The 20,629-nt window shown below is 38.8% G+C and overlaps 1 protein-coding gene across 1 annotated transcript in view; it reads right to left on the reverse strand.

The window, feature by feature from the left end:
* Positions 1 to 20,629, reverse strand: part of LOC148817211 (neural-cadherin) — a 94,925-nt gene that overhangs the window by 30,016 nt on the left and 44,280 nt on the right. The window contains exons 8-21 of the mRNA XM_088938706.1: positions 19,015 to 19,187; positions 17,481 to 17,649; positions 16,585 to 16,755; positions 15,770 to 15,942; positions 15,219 to 15,386; positions 13,974 to 14,223; positions 13,088 to 13,215; positions 11,945 to 12,131; positions 10,820 to 10,963; positions 7,368 to 7,651; positions 5,460 to 7,074; positions 4,718 to 4,811; positions 3,527 to 3,711; positions 155 to 381 (exon numbers count right to left, since the gene is read on the reverse strand). Of these exons, the coding sequence (XP_088794832.1) occupies positions 155 to 381; positions 3,527 to 3,711; positions 4,718 to 4,811; positions 5,460 to 7,074; positions 7,368 to 7,651; positions 10,820 to 10,963; positions 11,945 to 12,131; positions 13,088 to 13,215; positions 13,974 to 14,223; positions 15,219 to 15,386; positions 15,770 to 15,942; positions 16,585 to 16,755; positions 17,481 to 17,649; positions 19,015 to 19,187 (3,968 nt within the window). The remainder of the gene's footprint in view (positions 1 to 154; positions 382 to 3,526; positions 3,712 to 4,717; positions 4,812 to 5,459; positions 7,075 to 7,367; positions 7,652 to 10,819; positions 10,964 to 11,944; positions 12,132 to 13,087; positions 13,216 to 13,973; positions 14,224 to 15,218; positions 15,387 to 15,769; positions 15,943 to 16,584; positions 16,756 to 17,480; positions 17,650 to 19,014; positions 19,188 to 20,629) is intronic.

Consider the following 20,629-nt stretch of genomic DNA (forward strand, 5'->3'; position numbering starts at 1 on the left):
CCATCATTTTCTGTAGCTAATTTGCATGTGTGCACATGAGAAATGGAAGCTGGAAAATGATCATACAATATAAGCCTCACGTTTTCACTTGCATACTGGGCCAGCTTAAGAGGTGTTAGGGGGTTTGAAAGATAAAGTATTGAGAAAACAATACCTTCTGTTTGTAAGCTGCAACATATCCATGCAGCTTTTCTGGTCTCAGGTAGGTGGAACCATGCACAGAGAACCTCACATCCATCATTCTTTCTTTCACATTAATCAAGCTGAAGACGTTGACGTTATCGGGGTTCACCGACAATATGTCCGCCAACAGCCCCTTGAAAGTCTCATATCGACTCTTCCCATCTGCTCCTTTGTGAACAAACTCCTTGGCTGTGATATCTGTATAACAAGGCAGACAGATCTTCAGTTTTACATTTGCCATTCATTTAGGAAATGTTAATCGCAAAACTTTTTACAGGAAGTGTCTTGACTGCTGTAATTATGATTCTAAGGAACTAATTGTATAGCAATCAAGCAAAGAAAAAATATGGGCTTGCACAGATGAAAGTAATTGGGATTTTATGATGTGCACATAGTTAAGGCCAAAAACATTTTTAGTATAATATGGAATTAAAAGATGACATCATTGTATGCAAAGAGCACAAGAGCATTGCTATGTAGTGCTGTAGACAAGTATTTGACAGTTGGATAAGGTTAAGTAGGAGGAGTGAGAAATATTGTTTGGGGAAGAGTTTTTGCATGTTATTTCCCTGTGTTTTTAAATAGTATGATTATTCCACCTACACAATACGTGAAAGTCATTTGTTTAATTAAAAATAGTGTTGTGATTGTTAAGAATTGTAAGAACCAGAAAATATGAATATGTGTGAAGAAATTCTTCTCCTCTCTTACCAAACAAATCTGTTTATTTTTTTGCATTGTTCCCCCACAAAGTGATTAATTGCCACAAATTCTCACAACTGCTCTTCCGCTTTAACTTGGTTTTCTCCGTCAACATCATTCCTACCCCCTCGAAGGAAACACAATCCAAATAATCACATAATTTTTCATGCAGCTACAAGCACTTGAGTAAGAGACTCTCTTTACTGTTCACTGTGGGCATAATAGGGCTGGAAACACTGCAAAGCCTATGGGTTAAAAGCTAAGCTCGTCTGCTTCTGAAGTGAAACCTAAAAGAATAGGGCTTTGTGAAAGTATCCTTTTATTAATACTATCCATTTTACAAGTTTCTTCTACTTTTTCAAGCAGACATTTTTATGGCACTAAGAGAAGAAAAAGGTAATATGATAGGAGAATTTTACAGGATCAAAAGTCTGTCCCAGAGTTTCTGAAATGATCCCGCAAATAGGACACATGACCTATTATCTGGAGTGTGTCTTATCAAACTCATTCAGAAAATTCATTTACATTTTTTAATGATTAAGTCACAGATTCAGACTACTAAGGTACTGTGAATGCTAATCAGAACTTAAAACCCATGTCAATGCAGGGAATTAAATCTTCAGAAAAAAACCCTGAAGTTTGAGCTCTCCCATAAAAAGGAATCTGACTGTAATGCAATTATAGTGTTCAAAAGCACAGCAGTATTAAATGGTGCAAAGCAAAAGAGAAAATGAAGGACAAAAAGATATTGCCTAACTCAGAAAAACCTTGAGAAAAGGTTGAGGACAGTCACTTTTCATTACCCAAACCTTGAGGTGGAATAATTTGTGAAATTCTGCCGTTGATCGAAAACTCAATATTTCTAAAACGCAAAATGACACTACTATTCTGTCTTCGTTTTCACGCTTCAAAGGTAAGAGAAATAATCATTTCTAAACCAGTGAAGAGTTTAGGTTTGGTCAAAATCCTGTTAATATTTTCATTAATATTTGCATTGTCATCTGTCTCAAATTCAGTTTGTAATGCCTGATGATCACCTCCTACGCAGCACAGAGGTAACATAAGGTAAGGATTTTAGGTTTCGTGTACAGTTGGGGCTGGGAGGATTTAATGTTGAATTACATTTGACCTTTCAATCTACAGTATATGTTTGAATGAGAGAAAAATCCTTCTTTAATCTCATCTAATGAGACAAAACAGTATTAAATAAACTTGTTAATGTTGCCCTTTTCATTGTGCATGTGTTCTTAAAAATAAGAATTCAAACACAAGGCAAGGAGATACTGTAGACCCCTAAAGACTTCTTCTCCTGCTGCCTTTAGTAAACAGCTCCAAATCCAAAATACCAGACTCACAGCTGATCATTTGATGAGACGTGATTTGCCAGAGGAACAGCCATCCTCAGGGGACAGTACTAAGCCCCACATCCATCTTAAATGTAAGTTAAGCTGGATTTCAAGTTAGCCTTTAGGAAATGAGAGCTACAGTGTGCTGTATTATTATTTTCATTAATGAATTCCAAGCATTCCTGGTGCTGTATTCAAACCACAGGGATAGTTACATTCCCACAGGAATCAAGTGTTACAGATATAGTGTCCAGAATGATTTATTCCTCGTGATTTCATCATGAACATTTTTAATTAAAAATGTTTTTTTAAAAAACAGTATAGTCTATACTACAGGGGCTTATGGGGTCAGAGTTCATCTTGGTTTCAGTTCCATTTAGTGGACTACAGAGCACATGACTGCCCCCTGATGGGACACTGGTCTATTACAGGGATTACCTCCCAGTACTGCTGGTCCCCACTTATACAGCTGGGCAGACTGGAGCAACTGGGGTACAGCAACTCTCTGAGGGTGGAGCAGCAGTGTCTGCACCAGGAACTCCAACCCATAACCCACTATGCCCTACGTACATTTATTAAATGAAATAAAAATATCAGTCATTTTATTATAAAGTCTTCAGCACCTAAAAGGCAAGTTTTTATAACAATTTGAACTGATTTTTGTACATCTTTTAAAAATACATGTAGCATTTTATATGGCATTTGTGACCATTAAATAAAAAGGTACATACACAAAAACATAACCTTAATATAATCTTTTTCCCCCAATGGGGAAAATAGATTATCTAGAAACTCTCATATTTTTCAGAAACTGACTTTGATTAAATAGGTTTTAGATCAAAAAGCAAACTCTATAAATGAGCTCTTGTTTATCAGCAAAGTCCACCATTACAGAGAGGTATGGTATAACAGAAAGACTATTATATTCAAAGGAGCATGTATAGTATAAGGTCAGTTCTTTAGAGAGGAAAACACAACATCATGTCTGGTTTGTTTTAAGACCGAGCATGTGTGAGAAAGAACAAGTATACTTTACATGACGTACAACAAGTTCTTCAGGATTTTGCAGGAAGTGTAACCAAATCAAAGGCCTCCCAGTGGAATCAAACCTGGGCACCATGAGGTACTGTAGCATTGCTAATTTCCACACCAGTTTGCTGCACACGATTTATACAGTATAACAATATAAATAGCTTCCAGACCATTGGAGATTGCAATACTGAATACGAAGCACATACAAAACTGAAAGTCCAGTGTGCTTTATTCCACCCACAAGCGTGCATGACTAATCTCACCTGCAAGGCGTAGGGAGCCCGAGTTGTAGATTGCTTCATCCTGGAGCTCTTTCACGTGCACCTTCACGCTCGACACCACGTCAGGCCACACGCCATCAGACACCCTCACCTTAAACTCAAAGGTACCCTGAGGAGCATTCTCCTTGATTATGAGAAACCCAGTTCTTTTGTTCACTATGAAATGCCTGGAAATGGGACATTACAAAATAAGAAAAACAATCTTTTAAAAAAGGCTTTGAGCCGCTTTAGAGTACTCATCTGCTACCACCTATACGGTTGTCTTGGACCTTCAAGTGCATTTACTGTTGCTGGCTAGGTCAAAGTCAAAGGTCTTTAAACTGTGACACACAATATTATAGGATCTATTTCCTTCTCATTTCACATGGACGTTCTGTGTTTTTGGAGCTGTCCGTCACAACGACACTCAGGTTTCATTTTTCAGCTGTATGATGAATAGTATCACATTGATGAGTTCGGAGAGATTGAAAATCTATACACTTTGCATCTCTTGTCTGGTTATTTCTTAAATGACACTAGGAAATTAAGATGCTTCATATTACACAATTGCCACCTATTGCTTCAGAGAGCAGAAATGCTTTTCCAAGAATTTGTACTGCTTGCAGTTTGTGGTCTTCACAGGCACTCTGAGTATTATAAACACCACTGTAAGGAGAAGGGTTGGCTGATCATGATGCAGAGATTCAAAAAGATCTGTTAGAGATATGCTATATAAATATACTAGAATATTTCAATTACAGGTGGTCTGTCTATCTTTCAGGTGGATATCTGTGGAAGCACTGTGCTTCCTTAAAAGGGTCTGGAGGCTTTGCCTCTCTCAACCCAGTCTACCGTGAAATGGAAGTTAACTGAAATTTAGAAGGGATGACGACACCCAACCCACTTTCGCCACGCTGTCCTAAATCATAAATCAATCCGAAAGCCATTTCTCAAAAGCTTTATGAATCATACTCAAACCCCTCTTTTTGAATTTTGTCTCCTGCCTCCCTCCTTCACTCTGTCTCCACTTGTGCAGCTGCCCCAATTTGGGGGTTCGAGTCTGCTTTTCTAAGGCCAGGTGAATGACCCTCAGTCAAACCTTCTTTAACTATACTTAAATACACAATAAATATCCTCAAATGCACCTGAATTTTGAGTGACATTATTCCTCACTAAATGGGTCATTTTACTTACTTGGGAACATATCCTTCAAAGCCATATGTTTTGTTGTCCCAGTCATCTGGATCTGGGGCATAGACCTTTCCTAGGACAGTAGTTGGCATTCTGCCTGTTAGAAGGGGAGGATATTAGTTCAGTCCGATCCATTCTCTCTGCCTCCTGAGGTGAAAACTACAGGTCTATCAGCTGATGTGGATGCTTGCTGACCCAAAAACAGCTGTATTGCACATCTGAGATTTTAATACTCCAGGGACCTCATGCGGTTAAACTCGGAGGAGAATGTAAAAATAAAGCATTATGTTGTTCTCAAAGCCTCCCAACCAATCAGCAACACCCATAGCCATGGTGGATAACAATAGATCATATACACTAAGCAGTCATTTCTTATACTAAATAATATTCTAACATAAAAAAATTCCAAACACAAAAGTAAAAATGTAATTATACTGGTCACATAATTCCAAAATTTAAAGGCACTTTCTTATGCACCACTAAATTACTTCAGCATTTCCCACCAGTTCTTTTTTTTTCTTTTTAATACTTCTTGTGGCACCATTAAAGAAGGAAGTTTTAAAGTATTGCAATATAAGACATTTTTCCCATTACTAATTCCTTTATTTATAAAATGATTATTAGTTTGGCTATTTAATGATTTAGAAGATAATAATAAATATAAATCTGATAAAAATAAATCTGTAAATGCCAAAAATTTGCTAAAACCTGCTTCTTCATAATGTTTGGAAGGCCAGAACCTTACCTCTATGACTGTTAATGTAAATCTCCTTCTCTCCAGCACGATGGGGATGATCATTTTCATCGCCAATGGTGATGGTGAGAGTGCTGGTAGCAGTCTTTGGAGGGTGTCCAGTATCCTTCATTATGATGGGCAGATAGAACTCCTTTTGCTTCTCCCGGTCAAATGTCCTCAATGCTGTGATGCTGGCCGTGTTATTTCCATTGTCTTTGAAGATGAAGTCGGTGTTATTTTGGTACTCCAGAGGCAACATGAATGAAAACGGAGGCCCGTTTTCTACAGTATCCCTGTCAACTGCATAGAGAAGCTGGGAAGTTTGGTTCATCCTGACAATCTGTGGTCCAGGAACATTTTCCCAAACCACAGGCATGTATGCAGCTTCAAACTCTGGGCCATTATCATTGATGTCAAGTAACGTCAACTGTACTGTGGCACTGCCCGTCTGGGCAGGACTTCCTTGATCTGTAGCCAACAGAACCAAATAATGCTGTGCTACAGTTTCTCGATCCAAAGGGTTTACTACCATGACCTGACCTGCTTGGTCAATGGAAAAGTAACCATATGGATCTGACTCTGGAAGGATACTGTAAGTGATGTCTCCGTTCTGGCCTGAGTCTGAATCAGTGGCAGTGAGCTTGGTAAGGCTGGTTCCCACAGGGACATTTTCAGGCAAGGGGTTGAGGACAACGAAGTGTGGAATAAAAACGGGAGCATGATCATTGTAGTCATCCACCTCGATAATGCAGTGCATTGTACTGGAAAAATCAAGGTCTTCTACTTTGACAGTGAGATTGAACCTCTGGTCACTTGATTTCTCATAGTCCAGTCTCTTCTTCAGTCTCAGTATGCCATTCTGTTCCTTCCTGTGGTTTTCAATGTAGAATTTCTGCTCCGGGTCACCTCCAATAATACTGAAAGTCAGCTGGGCATTCTCTCCCACATCTGCATCGGTTGCAGAAATCTCCAGTACAGCAGAGTTAAGCTCACTATTCTCAGAAATTCTTGTGTGGCAGAAATTCTTGGTAAACCTGGGTGCATGGTCATTGACATCTGTCACCCAGATGGTTGCAGTTCCTGTTCCTGTCATCCCTCCCCCGTCTTTTGCTTCCACTACAAGCAAGTACTTATCTGTCTTTTCTCTGTCCAGGTTTCCAAGGGCAACGAATATTGTCCCTGTGGTGGGGTTGATGTTGAACAAATCAATGTTGATTCCATTCTTGACGTTACCCACTAGTCTGTAAGCGAGCACTGCATTCTGTCCCACAGTGCTATCATCAAGGTCTGTGGCTGTCATGTCCATGACAGAAGTGTCACTGGGGGAGTTCTCCAGCACGTTCCCATTACAGTTGTCTGGCATACAGGTAAAAACTGGGGCATTATCGTTGATGTCCCAGACATTGATGATGACATCAGTGAAGCCGGTCAGCCCCTCCCCACCCTCATCTGTGGCCAGAACCACAAATCTCCAGACTGCCCTTTCCTCCCGATTCAGCGTCTTCTGTGCGTAGATTTTCCCGGTCACCTCGTCAATTACGAATTCGCTTTCTGCCCCTTGTCCATGCAGCGAATATCTCAAGGCACCTTGGTCGGCATCTTTATCAGGGTCTGCTGCAGTTACCTAGAAAGATCGACCAGAGTCATGCCTTAAGTTTGCAATTTTTTTCATTGGAAAACAAAACATGAAACATGTGAAACATGATTATAATTGCAGGACGTTTAACATGTAAACAAGGTAAGATTTCTCTCAATCCCACAGTGTTGTCAAACTTGCTAACAATTATTAGCTTCAGGAGTAGAGTACCATACCTTATAACTATAACTACCTTACTACTATTTTATAAAATTACTTATTCATAGTGTGATAATTGACAATTTAAACTTTTTTTTATTATTTCAGAAAATTCTGCACACCTGCAGCACAAACACTGGTGATCCATCAAGCTCCTCTGTCACACTGCCATAATATTCATTCATTGAGAATACCGGAGCCTCATCATTCTTATTGATCACGTTGATATTGACAACAGCATAGTCTTCCCATTTCCCATCAGAGGCCAGTAGGTGGAGCCTGTACTTCTTCACCTGCTCATAGTCGAGCGGCTGGGAGATGAAGATCGTCCCAACTTCAGGTTCAACATCAAACACTCCCCGGGTATTGCCAGAAGTGATCTGGTAGCGCAGTTTAGCATTGGCGCCTATGACAAAAATAGTAGAAAACAAATGCAGAAACAAGACAAGCCTTACTGTGAAGTAAAAATGCTATCTCACAACCCTTAAATACTGATAAATCATTGTAATCATATTAGGCAATCGTGATGTAATTGGAAACGTAACTGGAACATGCCTGGATTATGGAGAAAGTGGAAGTGCAGGAGGTAGTATAGTGCTTTGCATCAAAGAGAGGAATAAGAGACAGCAACCTGAAATGGTTTAAACAAGGGTCTCATAATCTACCTGGGTTAGAACTACAAAAAGCTTTTTATAGATATATTGTTAAGGGTGCTCTACAAAATACCAGATTCCAAGACAAATTTCAGTGAAGTCTTTTGGAATAAAATCAGGATAATTCATGTAAATTAAAAGATGAAGTGATTATCAGTGGAGATTTTAATTTTCCTCATATAGATTGGCTAGACATGGTAGACATGGCTCAATATCTCTTAGTCAGTTCACTAAAACACCTCCCAGAGAAAATCTCTGTTTTTTAGAGGTGAGAAAACAATCATAATAAGGTACCTTTTAAAGATTATTTTGTAATTGTACATCTTTTCCGTACAAGTAGAATCCTAAACGGTGATGTGCAATTTCAGAAACGATGAGCCAGAAATCAGAAGTAGAATTAGAAAGATAGATATGAAATTGGTAGAAAATGGGTAGCAACAGTTTAAAGACAAACACATTCATCTCAAGAGCAGCCAAAATCCAGATAAAGAAAAAAACCCAAAACATTTAGCGAAATGATTAAAGGGAACAGGATCCAAACTGAAAACCAGATTTAAGAAACTTCAGAAAGGTTCACAGAAAATGACAACATTGCAATGGAGGCTGAAATAAATGATAAAATGTATTAGATGAACATTTCGCGAAGGTGCTCCCCCAGGAATTCAACAACATGCCTCCAGCTCTCAAAAGGCAAAGTTCTATGCTAAATACTGTAGTATTTGCACAGAAGAGGCAGAAGTATTCCATGTACTAGAAACACTTAAGACAAAGAAATCTCCAGGGCTTCATTTTAATCTACCAGCTGTACTTAAGGAAACACGATTTCTATAGACAATTAATAAACCTCTGCCAAAAGTCAGAAGAATAATGGTAATTATGATTGACTACAAAATTGCTAATGTTGAGTCCATCCATAAAATGGGGGACAAAAAACAAGTAATGTATTATAGGCCAGTAAATCTTAAATCTATTACATGTGAGATTATGGAAACAAAACTACAACTAGAGGATCATCCGTATGACAATATGATTCTTGGGGGGACAACATATAGATATAAGAAAAGTAGGTCTAGCCTCCTTCAAAATATACATAAGTGTAGCAAATTATATGGTATATTTAGAAATTCAGAAAGCCTTTGATGTTGAAATTGCAGGTGCTGTGCAGTCATGAAATGTATTTGCCCATGTATTTGGGAAAATAAATTAATACTCATAATGGATTGAATGCTTACATTGGGGGTGGGTACCTGTGTTGGCAAATTATAAGGAATTTAAAATTTAAGAAATTAAAAGAAATCCAAAACTATTTGTACGAAATTCAAAAGTGAGCAAACTTCAGGCAGATGACATTTAAAATTGGCAAGTGCAATGTGTTTACTGCAGGTAGCTAAAGCTTAAACTACAAAATAAAATGGGGAAACAGTGAAGCTGGTTGTGTCATTTTCTAGGCACTCTTGGGAAAGCAATAAAATGGCCAACAGAATGTAAGGCTTAAAAGTTAAAAGTATAGAATTTAAAGCAAGGGATGGTTTATTAGTATTGTGTAATGCACTAGAATGAATATTTTGTACATGTTTTGTATCACTGTGTCCACCAAAATAAAACAAACATATATTTTCTGCTGTGGAATCAGTCTTGAGAAGAGCAACCTGATACTTTTCTGTGTTCAAAGGAACATCCTTAAAAGAGCAATATAATAAAAGACCAAAAGAACAAACTCATTTTAGCAGCCCTGTACAGATAAGACTTATAAGGGCTCTAGTTAAAGCATTCCACATTCGCAAAGGCAGAGAATAAATCAATCATATGGACTTTTTCAAAATAAAGGCTTGTGGGAATCTGGACAAGTTGCTATATTGTCAAAGCTGATACCTTTGCTCCAGGTAAAAAGGCCAGGGTGAGATCCTCAGATCAATCAGTGACTACAAAAGCAAATGAGTCAGAAGGCATCCTTCTATCTGTATGTCTTCTGTATGTCTGGGTCTGTATGTCTTACTGTATGTCTTCATTTTTGTCAAAACGTTGTCATGGAGTTTCGTTATTTTTAATTTATGTTTGTCATTTATGTGCAAATACAGTAAATATAACCAATCACAATTCCAATCCTAGAAGTTTCTAAATGTGAAAACCAGTAATTCTCAAAGAATTAATATGCAATTCTGAGCATATCATCTAGTTTTAAAAAGAATTGCTTAAACCCAGAGGTTTGCTATTCTGCATCTGCTATTTGCATTGTTTTTCTACCATGTTAACCAGGCAAAATATACCCTTATAATGTCTGCACACTTATCTTAGCTATTACTCTATCAGCCTGAAAGAGTTTTTTTTTCTTTGCTTTGATAAGCTCATGGGATAAGCCCAGCTTCTAGCCTCAATAGGTTTTTAAATAATGGGGAAGTTTTTGTTTCTTATGCAAATGTGTTTGCTCAGATGACAGAGATAAACCTCAGTGTTGTAAACTCATTCATCAAGGACGCCATATTTTACAAGCTATTCTCTTGCAATGATGTCTTGATAAATGCCCGATAATAGTATACCTGCCTGATAAAGAGTCATTGTGTTACATTCCTAAAGGGATGAACCAGTCTCAGATTGATCTTCTTGTAATACATATATACAGACCCATGGCTAGACAACGGGTGTACAGGGTATCTCTCATTTTGACCTCACCACTAAAGACTGTAAAATAGGGGTACAAACACCAAGACCTTCAACAGAAAGTTTTATTTATAACCTGTTACTTAACTGATCTGAGAAACAACAAATTGCATCCGTTAGGAAATACTGATTGCAAACGTTTTAAAATATTTCAGTCTGACCAGACCCATCGCACCTTGGATGGGTCACTGATTTTGTCGCCTTCCCTAAACAGTAAACAGACCACATGAGCGACATCTCCCTTTGTTCACCCTGCCACTTACCTTCGTCATCGTCATTAGCACTGACAGTGACAACGGCAAAGCCAACATCGGCGTCCTCATCGACGTTGACTTCATAGACATTCTGAGCGAAGATGGGCTTGTTATCGTTCACATCGCTGATGAAAATGCGCACATACGCCGTGTCTGGAAAAGCGATAACAGAGGAGATTAAAAACTCCGATGTTCCTATTCTGTCAGCTTCGTTTCTCCAGAACTGCTTTGTTTCTGAAGCCATCACGCCGACAGATGTGAAGGGGACCCTTGGGGGATCAGGCTAGCCCAGCTACGTTTGATATGGATATCAAAAAGAACATAATTTGCAATATACTTCTCAAGATGAGATAAATTATTTAAACTGGTTATAGAGAGTTTACAGCTTAACACTGAGATAATGTTGCCCTGGAGCAACCAGCCATAACCTAAACTTTTCACGCAATCCAATTTGTCAAATGAACCCTTTTGGCAAGATAATCAAAAGTTTATGAACTGGTTTCTATTTACCTCCATTTGTTTTTAGTTTGAAAAAAAAAGTTTAGATTTTTTAATTGTTTTACTACAGAATCTTTTATTTTTCCCTGAGATACAGTCACATTCACAAGTATGCTCTATGGTGTCATTTTTAACTAATTAATTTTAACTTATTTGCATTATTCTATTTTTGTGTTAAGTAAAGGAAGCTTTAAGTACATTTGTGGTGTCACAAGAACTACCGTACCTCCAGTTTGGTGACACAGAAGACCGTTTTAAAATTCACTGCCGATGGTAAGCAGATTAATAAATATTTGACACTGGCAAGTTTAGTTAGAAGTTGCAGAAGATGCTTCTATGCCATCATGTAACATTCATAGCAACTACTGGGGCAAATTATTTTCTTTTCTTTAATATTTAAACAGAACGTTTGCCTCTCAAAATATCATAATGAATGAATGAGCTCAATATCCACTCAATAATCCATTATAAACTGTAAAAAAAAAACTTAATTAACATAAACCCATCTTCATAGACAGGAAATGAAATTTTATTTCTATATTGTTAATTTAAAAATTCAGCCTAACAAAAACTTTAACACAGTTTAAAATCTTTTTCACAGAATGGTCTCCTGGGAGATTAAGGATTGGAACTCACCTGAATTGGGCTGTCCATGTTTTCCTGGCCTGGCAGATTCCCAGCCATCCACTGACTTCACTTCCAGGAGATAGGAGCCTTTGGACTCCCTATCAAACACTGCCTCTGTATAAATTGCTCCACTCTCAGGGTCAATCCTAAAAAACTGGTAATCTCTACTCCGGTCATTCAGCAAGGAATAGGAAATCTGAAATGAAAGTAGGGTAGGAAACTCATTCTCATACAAATATTATGCACATCAAAGGAAAAAAAATACATTTTTGTTTGTTAAGTATAACTTTAATAAGAGATCAGTTTAATCTTCTCAGCATGAAGAATATTGGCACTAATGAAAAAGTGAAGCAAAAGCTGTTATTTTTTAAAAGACAATGACAGTTTTTTTACTCATGTATTGCCTAAGACACATTTAATGCTAGCAGATCTTTCAAAAATAAGGAAACAGATTCAGACATGGAAAGTTATAAATTGCTAATGATAATATTGTTTTAGAGACAATTTCCTGAAGATAGTGAACCTTTAGATAAGATAAGATCACTTTATTGGCCATATAAAATTTCTTGTATTAGGAATTTCCGCATAACCCAGCTTGCTCTCCATGAGACACACAGACAGGGAGAGAAGCTTGGGGTCAGAGTGCAGGCTCAGCCATTTATATAGCGCCCCTGGAGCAGTTGGGGTTAAGGGCCTTGCTCGGTGGCCCAACGGAGTAGGATTCCTCTGCCAGCCACGGGACACGAACCGGCAGCCTTCCAGCCACAGACGCAGATCCAATCCACCCCCTTCATATCACAGCTACCAAGGACTATTCACATGATGTTAATTCTTGGAGGATTGCATGCATTCTATAGAACAGTGTAATGTTAGTTACATCAGTATTTCTTCTACTGAGTTTAGAGCCATTATACACATTTTCAATAGAATTCCTTGAATTACATTTATTTTATAACATCAAGAAGACAATACTTCCAGTTGGCATCTTCTGCTTTTTTGTCATGAACTTGTATCATGAAGAACACTTTTAATATGCAATATATTTTGCATGACTTTTTTGTTGCAAAGGATCACATTTAAAGACACATTTTTTCACATCTCTTCTGTATGCGTATACATGACAAAAGGCCTGTGTTTTCAATCTGTCCTTACTTTTCCATTGAGACCAAGGTCTAAGTCATTGGCAGACACCTGAAGAACAAAGGTTCCTACTTCAGCTCCCTCAGTGACTGTAGCTTCATAAATCGATGAGGTGAAAAAGGGCACGTTGTCGTTCACATCTGAAAGGGAACGGGGAATTTAGATAACACAGGCCTTTCTTAAAACACCCCTGAGAAGCCAGTGTCTCCTTTACTGCACTGGGAAACTAGCAGCCCTTCAATTCAAAGCCAATGTGAAGGATATGATCACGGGGAGAGAAGAATTTCTTCTCATGCTGGTTGATATCCAAGTAATAACATTCTCGTGTGTGGAACTTCAAAGCACCTGAAAGTGGTCACAGGTTTCCCAGAAGCCATCACAGGGCTATGAGGAGTAAGAGCAATCCATTTTAAAATGTGGCTTCAGGGCCTAGTTATTTTAAGATCAGAGCAGTAATCTCTGTCTCGTTCTCCTTCCTGCCCTCGTCGTTTTTACAATTACCCGAACATGTCTTTATATTTTGTTTTTTTTTTTCAATTTCACCTAGAATACCTCTAACTTAAAACTTATTTCCTTAAGTCCATAAGGTAGCACTGCTTCCTAACTGAAAGTGTAAAACAGACTAATGTGAGTGTATATTTACTCTAAGGGTACGCCTTATCACAATAATTATTTGCCCTAGTCTGTAGTACTCTAATTTTCTTTTAAGTCTCCTGCTATGAAGAAGAAATTCTGACATAAAGAAAGAGTACAAATGTACTTTTATTACTTTGTAAAGAAGGAAGTGCGTTTTTTAAATAGAGAAACGGAAAGTAAGCACTTTCATGCACTTAGTGCACAAATCAAGTCTCGATGATGGAGTAAAAAGGTTGCGGACCCTGACTGGGCCTGTGTGTACCTGTAATATTTATGTAGACAGTAGTGAAGGCTGCCAGGGGAACAGCTGCTACATTCTGTGCCCGGACTCTCAGCAGGAAATTCTTGGTGACCTCATAGTCCAGTGGCTCTGCAACCAAAATGGATGCTGAGCCGTCCTCTCGGTTTGGAGTGAGATAGAAGCGCACAGGCATATTGGTCTCAGGCACAAGTCCATCTTCCAGATTGTAGGTGACCCGTGGGTCACCCAGCGGGGAAATGGCTTTGATTGTCTGGGTATAAAAAAAAGGAGCAGTGAGTGATGTGCATCACTTACCCAAATCATCCCCTTATGCATTTAATACAAAAAAGAAAGCTATAGCAATTGCAGTTGCCTACAGCGAAGCCTATCATATTAACATTTCATACTACATTTTAAGTTCCAAGGGATGCATACATCACTCAAATAAAAATAAAAAAACAGATCAGTTCAGGGTTTCTACTTATTTTTTCTTAATTTAAATATTAATTGCTATTTTCTAATGCCATTAATAGGTTATTAAAGCTGTGATGTAAATTCTGCAAATTAAATTTTCAACACATTCATAAAAAATGACTATAAATAATATAAAGCTAAAAATGAAAAGTCTCCCTCTAAAATCTGAAGTGGAAACGTCTTCATTTAAATGATATAGGCAGAAGAACAAAGTAATATGGAAACTAAGAGACATAATTTGTCTTAAACCAGACAAGATCAAGGCCAGGGTAACCCATCCTGTATGTAAGTGTTTTGGCCTAAAACTCCTAAATCAAATACAAAGTGGAGCTTCAATAGTGTTTAGGTAAAAAGGACCACTACCAAGGAAATACTTCAAGAAAGGCTACAAGAAAAACATTATAGCATATACAGATAGAAGATATTTACTGCTATAGTAGTAAAAATAGTTTGGTCAAATTCTCATAATGATGAAATGAATCGATGAAAGTAGCATGGTTCATATTTTCACATTAACTTGTCTGGCTGAAGAAATAAGAGTGCTGACCAAAGATCAGTGCTGTCACAACCCCTCCTTTCTTACAAGAAATGAACCAAGGAGGCAGCTGCAAAAGTGAAGATGGGGTGGAGGGAAAGGAGCTAGGAATTATATGTGCAGAGTTGTGGGCAGCTGGCAAGTATTTATATGTAGGAGAGTGGATGTGCGAGATTTGGAGATCTGCTCTCCAGACTGTTAAATATCACCATAAGAAGGAGCCCGTCTTCCATTTTTGCTGAAAATTGTCAACGCACCACAATGGGCGTGTCTCTCATGGTGTTCTCGGGGATGACCACCTCGTAGCTGTCCCTCTCCCACTGTGGTGGCTGGTTCTTCACATTGGTGATAGTGACTGCCAGCTCCACCATGCTGCTTCTGTTCCCCCCATCGGTGGCGATGACCTGCCGAGTGATGTAAGACCTCTGGAAAGAGAGACCCATTTGACATTTCTCTGGAACAGCCCATTTTCACCACCACTGTACTAATAGTTTTGGCTTTCAGTTCCTGCAAATATATATTAAAGCACATACAGTAAATGGTACAATGTTTTAGGAGCTAGGCTGGGATCTAGCATGGCCATTTAAGTCAACTTTTCATCTCTGGAAATGTCCTGTAGAGCAAAATCTATCCCAGAGAAAAAAAAAGGAACCCAGCCTAGTTTCCAGCTGGCCAACATCACAATATCTGAGGGTTTTTTTGTCTTTGAGATTAAGATGGAAATTCTGGAAACAGAGCACATGAACTGAACACACATGTGCATCTCTCCAATCATCCCCACAACAGGACCCTTAGTAATTGTGCATACCTGGGATATGGGCTCATTCACATAGACCCAGCCTGTCACAGGATTGACACGCAGGTACTCCGGCTGCTCTGCTGACATGGAGTAGGTGATGGCAGCGTTGGTACTGTAATCGTCATCATGAGCCGCAACGCGGAGGAAACTGGTGCCTATCATCGTATCCTCTCTCAGGAAATCTGCACAGAACCAGCAGAGATGCTCGTGAAACAGACAATGCTGGAACTCAAATGCATAAGCCTAACTTTTTATTCACTGACTTTTTATGTTTAAAAGAAAGTATTACCCGTCCTGTTACATAACTTTTAATGGAAAAATGCTATTGTTTCACTGGACAGGCTTTATACAGTCATTTGAATTTTATCCTTTGCTTGAAGCTACAGCTTATGACAGTCACGATATACTGTTATGCTCCAAAAGGGCTTTCAGCCAGAGAAAGGAAAAAGCAAAGTATTATAAAGCCCTGTAGATTTCAAGCTATTCAGTACACAAAAAATAAAAATAATCTCTTTCTAATCAGTTAATTTATATTCATATGACATTTAGCTAAAAGCTACTTTTTTCCATTTTTTGTTTGCTGCCTGAGATTTAACAAGGACAATGTTCTTTTGCAGCTATCGGTAAAGGAAATATTGTTTTCATCCCACAAGGACAGACAGTGACACAGTTTTCCATTTTACAAAGGCAAAAAAACAGCAGGAATATAAAACAGACTTTCAGCTCTTCCTCTGAGCAAGAGAAGACTGTTGATTGGAAATACTTGCATTTTATCACTTGAAGAAAAGAAGAAAGTAAACTTTGTCAAGCGTGACTCAACTCACACTCATAATGCAGGTTTTCAAACTTGGGGTCGTTGTCGTTTTCATCCAGTATGAGGATGTTGAGCTGGCAGATCCCAATGAGAGGCTCTGCGGCCTTGTCTGTTGCCGTGACGGTAACGGCGTACTCCCTCTGCTGCTCACGGTCGAATGTCCTGGAAGTCACGATCACTCCTGCAAGTGTCAATTTCTTTTCAGATGTCAAGGTTTTCATTACCGCATAAACCCAGTCTTTCTTGGAAGGAACTAATCATGGTGGAAAACACTGAAAAATTAGAACAGAAATCCTTCTAATACTGGTATGCATTGCTGACCTTTTAACTCTTTGACATAGGGATTCAATCACTTTTCCTTTCAGGATTTGAAATAAACTCCCCGAGAATATGTCAGGAGCATCTTCAGGAAGGGACGTAAACTATGAACAAAGGTCTACATTGGGATTCAAGATCCCAATAAGAACACCAAAGATTAGCTGATCGTAAAAGCTCATTGAAAAGGTAAAAAATTGTGTTATGTAACACAATTTAGGAGGAGGTCAAATTGTATTCTTGCACTTTCACTCTCCTACGTGTATAAACCTGCTGGCTGTTCACAACTCTGCACACATCTTTTATAGCACCTCTACCTCCACCTCAATTGCACCCTTGCAACTGCCTCCATGATTTATTCCTATATCCAGCACTATCATATCCTCAGCCAGGTGAGTTAGGGCCAGAGTATTAAGTATGTCATTCCTTTATATTTGTCATCTTGTTTCATCATTATCAGAATGTGACCAAACTACTGAAATGATGTTTGGAACCAACAGAATTCATTGTGTTTCTTCTGCCTCTCAGCATATAGAGTACATGCATGCAATTAATGGCATGCCTAGGTTTAATGGTAGATCAACTACCTACCTGTCTCTGGGTGGATGCTGAATGCTGGAACTGTGCCATCTTTGTGCATGAAACCATATGTCACCCTCCCGTTGTCACCTTCATCAGCATCAACTGCATGTACCTGAAGAACAAATGTTCCTGCTGGCTGGTTCTCCAGCACTGCTGCATGCTCCCTATAATGCTGGCACTGAAAAGGGATTGAGATAAAATTGGCAATACAATTTTGTCACAGTTACATTTTTATTTATTTGTGCTTTATTCAAATACAATATAAAACGTACAACAAATTTAAACATAAGCATACATATCCAGCCCTACAACTATGTACATTCAAAATGATGTGGGCTTCTACAGAGATCTCAAATTAAGCTGTGCCTTACTACATAATGTTGCTATAGCAACTTCACAAGTAAAGACTTTGTGAAGAAGCCCACAATCAATTCTGTTCTTTGATTCTCATTTTCTGACATTTAATTAATAGCAGAAGACTTCATTTGTATTTTTTTCTCCTACTTTTCCATTGACAAACAATGTTGATTGTGAAAGGTCAGGAAGCCACAGAAGAAGCCTTGACAACACAGAGGCACAGCCGAACCCTGTCTCTCTCACACCACCCGCCCTGCCACACTGAAAATGGCATGGTTAGAGTACTGCCAGGATCTCAATGTGGCACTGCCTGGCACAGGAGCCCTGCTCATTAAACCCAGGATGGACTATTCTTTCAGGAACACGTGAGCCATTGATCTAAAGAAACAAGTTGAGTCTGTGCCATGTAAAAGAGACAGAAACAGAAACAGCCTCTTTACCATGGTCTATCAGGCTTGATAGTCTTTAAAGTTATTTTACATTCTTTGCTCACTGCTAGATTCAGTTTGCCCTACCCTGTTCTACAACAGATTTGCCAGACCTGACAAAATGCTTTCGAGTCAATGAAACCCTTTAAAGTTTGATTCCAATTATGAGAATTATGTTTATGATAGGACATTCTTGAATGCCGAGAACAGAAGGATTTCTCATATATGATGAAAGGATCCTTTCAGCTGGAACATTTATTATCTTGCACACAGAACTTCACACCAACTTCATATCCAGTTAGTAGTCAGTTCTGCAGAAGTGGCTTATAGACCTAGAAATGTTATACAATGACAGTTAGTGTTAATAATTTTTCTGTGCTGTTCTGTAGCTGCTAAGTTGACACATACAAGTATCTGCAAAATATGTCAATCACAGTACAGTCAATTTAAATTGTAAACGATACTGAGATAAACTAGAACTAGTAACTAATCATTTCTAGAAAGAGGGTCTGAGAGAATGTGTGGCACGGTGATGCAGTGGTTAGCGCTGAGGCCCTGGATTCAATTCTGGATCTAGGGTGCCATCTGCATGAGTTTGGATGTTCACCTCATGTTTGTGTGGGTTTTTGCCCCTATGCGCCTGTACTGGATAAAGCAGCTAGAAACTTGATGGATGGGAATGAGAGAGATGAAGATTGTTCTTTATGCACAAGTTACGGAGATGAGTGAAAACTGCTAGAGAGAGGAGAGGTCTGTACCTTTTCAAACACAGGCTTGTTGTTGTTGACGTCATCGATTCCCACAATCACCTGGGCCATGCTGGAAAGGGGGTGTGGCCCACCTGAAGCGTTGTCATCTGTTGCCGTGACATTGAGTATGTACTCCAACCCCTGAAGCCGAGGGGGAGGGCTCGAGCGCAGGCGTATTAATCCTACAGGGGTCAACCAGTCAGGAACATCAGCAAAGATTTATTTGCTTCTAATTAATAGAGCAACGTTATTTCTGCACTGGGTACGACATTACCCAATAACAGCAGCAGTGTTCTGTTTGTAAAGTGCTTTCATTACATCTCAGTTGTTTTTAATTAAAAACAAAGCCGTAAGAGAAAACACAGGGGGAGGGAACATCAATAAAAAATAAATCAGTTGAAGTCTCTAATTCCAAACAGGAGGGCCTGTGAGACTGTGGGTTAAGATTTGATCTCTGGTGCATGAGCAGGATGAGCTGTGGCTAGTGTTAGTTAATTTAACTAATTCTGAAATGGTCTTAATCTCCAATGTATCCCTCTGTATCCCCATTCAGAGGGAACACGGAAATTTCCTTTAAATGGCTTATGCAACTTCTCTTGACTCAACCCTTGTGAGCTACATGAATTCATAATGCTTTGCAGCTTAGTGGCATTTTGTTCAATGGCTCATTTTAAGTATTTAAATGACTTGATCAGGAGAGTCACTTAATGCTTCTCTTTTGATTTGCTGAGGTGCAGAAGACATGCAGCAAAACAACCTCCATTACAGGACATTAATTATCTCATTCATACACCATCTTGTTTTGCTCTTATGAGATTTCTCAAGGTCTTTTTGACTGTTCTAAATACAATGAACACTGCAGCACAGGCAGAAACGTAGCACATGGAATGTATTACATGAGCAGGGAAAAACAGAACGATGTTACCTCCCTTCTGGTGAAACACGAACCGGAGGAACCAAGTGAAAACTACGTGGGAGTGCATTTAAAACTGAGAACAGGAGGAAAGAGATGTGGGAGTCTGGAACAAGCTACCCAGACATGGTGTAACAGACACAAGCAGACAGTCTGGCTTCCTTCAAGAAAAGGCTTGATGAAATCCTTGGATCAATTAGCTACTATCTGCCAAATAATCTTGACAAGCCAAATGGCCTGTTCCCATCTGTAACATTTCTTAGTCGCAGGTGAGCTACTGTAGTAGCCCAGGTCATACTCAAGCAATATGTTTATAACCTTGGTTGCATTAAAAATCAGGAATCGTCTATAGTCAAAAAAAGAAACAATATATAGGGATTACAGTATATGTACACTATAGAGTATGTCTCCTATACAGTAACTTAAACAAAACATTTAAGTATACAAGCCTGTACTGTGACTTGTTATGTAGCTGGAACAAAATGTTGGAAACTCTGGCCTCTCCCATTCTTTGGGGATATCAATGTCATTTCTTTTTCTCCTCTTCAAAACTTTCAATAGCCTAAGTTAGTTAAGCATGGGGAACTGCGAAAATCTTCAGAGGCCTTACTATCAGTGGGGATTTTGTGCTGTCTTTAAGGATATAAAGGGTTTGTTACAACATAGCGACTTACAGGACTTTCAGGAGGAGACTTTGCAAGAGAGCTCAGT

Source organism: Atractosteus spatula, chromosome 21, assembly GCF_055471065.1.
Source record: "Atractosteus spatula isolate fAtrSpa1 chromosome 21, fAtrSpa1.hap1, whole genome shotgun sequence".
Classification (NCBI taxonomy): Eukaryota; Metazoa; Chordata; class Actinopteri; order Semionotiformes; family Lepisosteidae; genus Atractosteus; species Atractosteus spatula.